Here is a 7,142-nt window from a genome sequence, read left to right as displayed (position 1 = left end):
TTTTATTTCTAGGATGTCATTTTGAAATGGAGCACAGCACAGTCATTTTGGTTGGCATTTTTGCCTTTATTATAATAGGACAGTGAGTAAACAGGAAGTGAAGTGGAAGAGAGCGAGGGGGATGGTATCAGGAAAGATCTGCGAGCTGAGACTCAAACTCGGGATAACCGAAGCACAACAGCGCTATATGTCGGCATACTGCCGATGAAGCTATCAGTGCTGACAATTATTTTTTATTTTACATATTTATGTATGTATTTTAAGATTTTGTATGTTACTAATTTTAATATACATACAAATACTTTTTGGAGTATCTATATACCAGGGCTTGATGGCCCAAATGCACACGATAAACCCAATGAAAAATCTCTCAGATACTGTATATTTTTGACAGAACATACAACATAGATCAAACGCAGCACTTCACAGGTATTACAGCATGCTGACACATGCAGGATCGAGCCTCTGTGCTTCCTCTGTGCTTAACCACTAGAAACGTCTCTAGAGGAACAGGAGGCCCTAATGATCCATGGATGTTCAGTGGCAATGAATGTTACTGCATCAAAGCATATTGTTAGGAATAAAATAGTGGCTTGAAAGACTATTAGTGGGATCCTGCGTTCCCCTGATTGTTGTCTCAATCTTCCACTGGATGGGTGCCACCATTTTGATCTCAGAATGAACAGTTCTGGGCTCTAATCCAGGTGTGGCGGAACTGTCAAAATAGTGCATTGCATTAGGTTTGCTGTTTTTGGGAACTTAGTGGAAAACGCCTAAACGCCTGATGAGGGTTTAATCATTAAACCTTGTGTATATACAGTACTGTATTGACCAGATTGTAGTGGTCTGTCAACTTGGCCTTGTCCATTCATCCACTCCTGCATGTTCTAGTTTCTTTCTCTAGAAAAAAGGCACCAGGAGAAGGAACAAGGGTGATGTTTTTTGTCTTTACAAGACTTCTTGGCTCACTATGGTACACATCTCTTCGGTGTAGATCCACTAGGATTCACAAGAACTTTAGTCTCAGAATCAGACAGAACAAAGTTAGGGATAAAATTAAGGGTTACAGTTACAAAAGTACACAAATTTGCCCCCTAACAGACAGAGACCCTCTCCCCAATGGCAACCCAGGACGTGATTGAGAAAGTGCTCCAACTTGCAGCCAACCCTTAACAGTCAACTTACTGACAAAGCTCAGATGAGTGGTGGTTTAGAATATACAGGAATGACATCAATATTAAGAACCCAGTATCTGTTGTTCACAAATTCTTTTGTGTCCATAACTGAAAGCTCTTAGATCTCTTATATCCCCCCATATGTTACTCTAGAAATATCTAAAGTGAGAAATATAGACCTAAAGGAAACGTCATTGGAGGAAGGTAGGCTAAGTTATTGTTTATATACCCCTGAATCGTGACTGATGCGATTGAATGAAGAAGCTCATCCCAAATTTACGTAATGAACTTTATATATTGCTGCCATTGTGCCAGATGGATATTGGCACTGCCTACACAAGTCTAGCATCCTCATGTACACACGTCATGTGGAGTCTGCCTCTGACTGGTGCCAAACAAGGGTGGATAGATTCCCCTGAGGAAAAACAAGGAACAGCCCCTGAAAAATGATGGTGCAAGTGTGTATCGAGGGCCATCAAGTTGCCTCTCTAGTGCAATTAATCTGTCCCAACCCTTCTTCCTTCACCCTTCATCCTCTCTTGCTTGGCATTAATTAGAAACAGACCCCACTTGATGTGTATACATGGGGACACTTGACTTGTGCAGGCACTGCCAGTATCCATCTCAGCTAAGGTACCTGGAAAGTGGCTGTAGCATACAGCTCCACTTTGGGTTGGACTGGTCAGGGTTTGACCAGCTGCTGGACTTGGGCAGGAAGACACCCAGTGAGGAAGAGGAAACAGCATTGCAGCCTGGTCCTCTTACACTACCGGTTCCTCTAAAACAACTGGTTATTTACCCCAAAGTGGAAAGAATTCAAACTCTGAATCATCTACTTGGAGAGCAGGGAAGGACATCTGCTGAACATCTGGAAGAATTGCAAAGAACTGGACTGACAGCCAGCTTGAGAAAATGCTACCTGAGATTAATGTAGGTGCAGTACCTGGGTTTCTGAATTGGTCATAGATTAGAGGAAGCAATTACAATGTTCCCAGCACTGCAATCAAAAACTTTGTTGTGTGCTGGTCAATAACTGTGGCAGCATCAGTTTTAGATTTGTCCACCCCTATGGGCCATTTCAACGGATATTCGGCGGTTTAAGGAAGTGACGTCTTTGTTCCTTGGACGTTTCCGGTTAGTGTTTGAGCGCATTCAAAACAATGGCGGCAGGCGCTTGATGCACAGTGGGGTTACGATAATTGATTTAATCCTGCTGTTTAAAATGTCAAAATTAAAATTAGATCCTTGTTGCTCGGTGGTTGGGTGCTCCCTCTGGCCTGGAACTAACATTAATTTATAAATAATCGGAAATGAAAGGGTTTAGATTTCCGAGAAACGCGCCTGGATTGCAGCAGTGAAGCGAGAAGCAGAATAGCAACTCGCAGCTCGTGGATCTACAGCGCACATTTCGATTCAGGTAAGGAAATTTTGTGTTTTTTTTCCATTTGATCATTTGTATTTATTTACATTAACTCTTCAAGTATGATGCAAAATTGTGTTGTCGTCATTGTTTACATTCGGCGGTTTAAGGAAGTGACGTCTTTGTTCCTTGGATGTTTCTAGTTAGTGGCTGAAAGCATTCAAAACAATGGCGGGAGGCGCTTGATACACAGTGGGATTGTGATGATTTATTTAATTTTGGTGTTTAAAATGTCAAAATTAAAATTAGATCCTTGTTGCTCGGTATTTGGGTGCTCCCTCTGGCCTGGAACTAACATTTCTGAAATTAAAGTGTTTAGATTTCCGAGAAACGCGCCTGGATTGCAGCAGTGAAGCGAGAAGCAGAATAGCAACTCGCAGCTCGTGGATCTACAGCGCACATTTCGATTCAGGTAAGGAAATTTTGTGTTTTTTTTCCATTTGATCATTTGTATTTATTTACATTAACTCTTCAAGTATGATGCAAAATTGTGTTGTCGTCATAAGGGTTACAGTTACAAAAGTACACAAATTTGCCCCCTAACAGACAGAGACCCTCTCCCCAATGGCAACCCAGGACGTGATTGAGAAAGTGCTCCAACTTGCAGCCAACCCTTAACAGTCAACTTACTGACAAAGCTCAGATGAGTGGTGGTTTAGAATATACAGGAATGACATCAATATTAAGAACCCAGTATCTGTTGTTCACAAATTCTTTTGTGTCCATAACTGAAAGCTCTTAGATCTCTTATATCCCCCCATATGTTACTCTAGAAATATCTAAAGTGAGAAATATAGACCTAAAGGAAACGTCATTGGAGGAAGGTAGGCTAAGTTATTGTTTATATACCCCTGAATCGTGACTGATGCGATTGAATGAAGAAGCTCATCCCAAATTTACGTAATGAACTTTATATATTGCTGCCATTGTGCCAGATGGATATTGGCACTGCCTACACAAGTCTAGCATCCTCATGTACACACGTCATGTGGAGTCTGCCTCTGACTGGTGCCAAACAAGGGTGGATAGATTCCCCTGAGGAAAAACAAGGAACAGCCCCTGAAAAATGATGGTGCAAGTGTGTATCGAGGGCCATCAAGTTGCCTCTCTAGTGCAATTAATCTGTCCCAACCCTTCTTCCTTCACCCTTCATCCTCTCTTGCTTGGCATTAATTAGAAACAGACCCCACTTGATGTGTATACATGGGGACACTTGACTTGTGCAGGCACTGCCAGTATCCATCTCAGCTAAGGTACCTGGAAAGTGGCTGTAGCATACAGCTCCACTTTGGGTTGGACTGGTCAGGGTTTGACCAGCTGCTGGACTTGGGCAGGAAGACACCCAGTGAGGAAGAGGAAACAGCATTGCAGCCTGGTCCTCTTACACTACCGGTTCCTCTAAAACAACTGGTTATTTACCCCAAAGTGGAAAGAATTCAAACTCTGAATCATCTACTTGGAGAGCAGGGAAGGACATCTGCTGAACATCTGGAAGAATTGCAAAGAACTGGACTGACAGCCAGCTTGAGAAAATGCTACCTGAGATTAATGTAGGTGCAGTACCTGGGTTTCTGAATTGGTCATAGATTAGAGGAAGCAATTACAATGTTCCCAGCACTGCAATCAAAAACTTTGTTGTGTGCTGGTCAATAACTGTGGCAGCATCAGTTTTAGATTTGTCCACCCCTATGGGCCATTTCAACGGATATTCGGCGGTTTAAGGAAGTGACGTCTTTGTTCCTTGGACGTTTCCGGTTAGTGTTTGAGCGCATTCAAAACAATGGCGGCAGGCGCTTGATGCACAGTGGGGTTACGATAATTGATTTAATCCTGCTGTTTAAAATGTCAAAATTAAAATTAGATCCTTGTTGCTCGGTATTTGGGTGCTCCCTCTGGCCTGGAACTAACATTTCTGAAATTAAAGTGTTTAGATTTCCGAGAAACGCGCCTGGATTGCAGCAGTGAAGCGAGAAGAGAGTCGCAACTCGCAGCTCTTGGATCTACAGCGCACATTTCGATTCAGGTAAGGAAATGTTGTTGTTTTCCATTTGATTATTTGTATTTATTTACGTTAACTCTTCAAGTATTGTGCAAAATTGTGCTTTTGTCATTGTTTACATATGCGCCTAGCGGTTTGATTCTTGTTTAGTGAAAAAGGCCAAGCTTTTATTTCCGTTTTATTGCCAAGCGTTACGTGGGCTATAATTAAATATGAGTTCACATTAGTTGTCTAGCTATCTTGTCAGCAGATAAATGCAGTGAGTAACACGTTATAGAAATGTATACTGTAAACTTGAATGTTGAAGAGTGAAACCGTTAACTGCAGTAGTTTACAAAAGCTAACGGTAAACATTTTTCATCACTCATTATGCTTGTCCAATGTTAATTCCAACATGTACTGATGTATTAAACAATAATAGTATTATTTATAAATATTGTGCATTAATTTAAATCATTATTTTTCTACTTTTGTCTTTAGGAAAGCCATCGTAAGACACCTAAGACACCTAAGACAGTGAGTGCTACAGGGAGACAGGAAGGACAGCTGGTTGTCCTGCACACATGTGACATTGATCACATATTAATAAATTTGCTGGAAACAGTTGAAAGCGAGAGGATGTCTTTTGTTTATATGCAGTACTGGTCAAATGTCTGGACACATTACTATTTTTAATATTTTTGAAAGAAGTCTCTTATGCTCATCAAGCCTCCATTCATTTGATCAAAAATAGACAAAATCAGTAATATTGTGAAATATTATTAAAATAATAAATAATAGTTTTCTGTTTTAATATTCTTTATATTTATTTCTGTGATGCAAAGCTGAATTTCCTTTACTCCTTACTCCAGTCTTAAGTGTCACATGATCCTTCAGAGACCATTTTAATGTGCTGATTTGATACTTGGTTTTATACAGGATTGATTGAATCCTGGCAGGGTTTTTCAAAATATAGAAATCTGTCCTAACAGTATGTCTTTATTATCACTTTTTTAAATCAATTTAACATCCTTGCTGAATAAATGTATTAATATTATAATAAAAAAAACTGACCCCAAACTTTTGAACAGTAGTGCATGTTGTTTTTTACATTGTAATGTACATTTTTATTTTAAATAAATGCTGTTTTTTTTATTCTTAAAAAAAATCCTAAAATTATCTCAGAAATATTAAGCAGCACAACAGTTCCTCTTCAGGAACTCGAGCTGCGTCGAAAACGCTAGGGGAACGCCCTTCAGCGTGACGGGCTCTGAACCTCGTGTGTAATCAGACCAATAGATGGGCGAGACGTCACGGCGGGTGACGTAATGACCAGGAGGCTATTTCCTTTTTGCTGGTCTCCTGGCCTTCAAAGATCGGGTACTTGCTTTCCACCTCTGTCCATGTGATGGCACCATTGGCCAGGTCACGAACGATTTCGGGCAATTCACTAACCTGTAAATAAACATATATATCTCAGTAAAATAGTCAACACGCTGCCTCTGTGAATGAATTGAAGACACATAACTGCTTTACCTCAGCCCTGATCTGCCTCATGGAGTCACGGTCTCTCAGAGTGGCCGTGTGGGGCGTCTTATTAACCGTGTCAAAATCGATGGTGATACCGAATGCCACACCAATCTCATCCGTTCTGGCATAGCGTCTGCCAATAGATCCTGAGGAATCATCCACCTTGTGGGAGACACCATTCCTGGTCAAGGCTTCAGCTGTAGAGTGAAGCAAAACATGAATCATTACAGAATTATCATTCAGATATTATTGATACAATTTTATAAATGGGAGTAGAGATGTTATTACTCACATAATTCTTGAACAAATGGCATAAATTCCTGATTTTGGCTCAATGGAAGGACGGAGCATTTGTATGGTGCAACAGTGGCAGGGAAGCTGAAATACTGAAGAGAAAGAAGCAAACTTCCTAAATAAAGCAAGACAAACATATGAAATGATTAATTATAGAATATTACAGCTACTGCATTTACCGTTCTTTGCTCATCCCCCTCCCTGATACGGAATGTGTGCTCAAAGATGGAGTACATGATTCTCCCGATGCCGAAGGAGGGTTCGATCACATTAGGAACAACCTCCTCAACTGTGGAGGCAAGACAAAAGTCAATTAAAACCTCTGACATATTCTTGTTATGTTGACATTAAAATCGTAGCTTCTTCCTCTTACCGTGCAGGGTCTTCTGGAACCTCTTGACGTTAACCATGTCCTTGGTGAGTTTGAAAGTCTTGCCCTCTGTCTCAATGGTGAACTCACTGCAATGACAGAGGAAACCACTGAATGAACAGAATAACATTGGTGAGCACTACGGACTGAGAAAAATACCTATTTTAGCTCTGACTATTGGTTAAAAACCCTATGATATTGCTACTTCAAATAAATTCCTCAACAAAATATTAAGCAGCACAACTGTTTTTAACATTGATAATAAGACATCAACATATTAGAATGATTTCTTAAGAAACACTGAACACTGAAGACTGGAGCAATGATGCTGAAAATACAGCTTTGATCACAGAAATAAATTGCATCATATTAACC

General features: G+C 40.4%; 1 protein-coding gene across 1 annotated transcript in view; it reads right to left on the bottom strand.

Moving 5' to 3' along the window:
• Window positions 1-5,223: 5,223 nt before the first annotated feature.
• Window positions 5,224-7,142, bottom strand: part of LOC107691786 (glycine--tRNA ligase-like) — a 12,151-nt gene continuing 10,232 nt past the window's right edge. Inside the window, exons 2-7 of the mRNA XM_016490597.1 lie at window positions 6,771-6,856; window positions 6,577-6,686; window positions 6,396-6,489; window positions 6,110-6,300; window positions 5,915-6,028; window positions 5,224-5,247 (exon numbers count right to left, since the gene is read on the bottom strand). Of these exons, the coding sequence (XP_016346083.1) occupies window positions 5,224-5,247; window positions 5,915-6,028; window positions 6,110-6,300; window positions 6,396-6,489; window positions 6,577-6,686; window positions 6,771-6,856 (619 nt within the window). The remainder of the gene's footprint in view (window positions 5,248-5,914; window positions 6,029-6,109; window positions 6,301-6,395; window positions 6,490-6,576; window positions 6,687-6,770; window positions 6,857-7,142) is intronic.

The sequence above is a fragment of the Sinocyclocheilus anshuiensis genome, unplaced genomic scaffold (genome assembly GCF_001515605.1).
Source record: "Sinocyclocheilus anshuiensis isolate Anshui unplaced genomic scaffold, SAMN03320099.WGS_v1.1 scaffold246, whole genome shotgun sequence".
In the NCBI taxonomy this organism is placed as follows: domain Eukaryota; kingdom Metazoa; phylum Chordata; class Actinopteri; order Cypriniformes; family Cyprinidae; genus Sinocyclocheilus; species Sinocyclocheilus anshuiensis.
The sequence above is the reverse complement of the archived record's forward strand: the minus strand, read 5'-3'. Positions and strand labels throughout refer to the sequence as shown.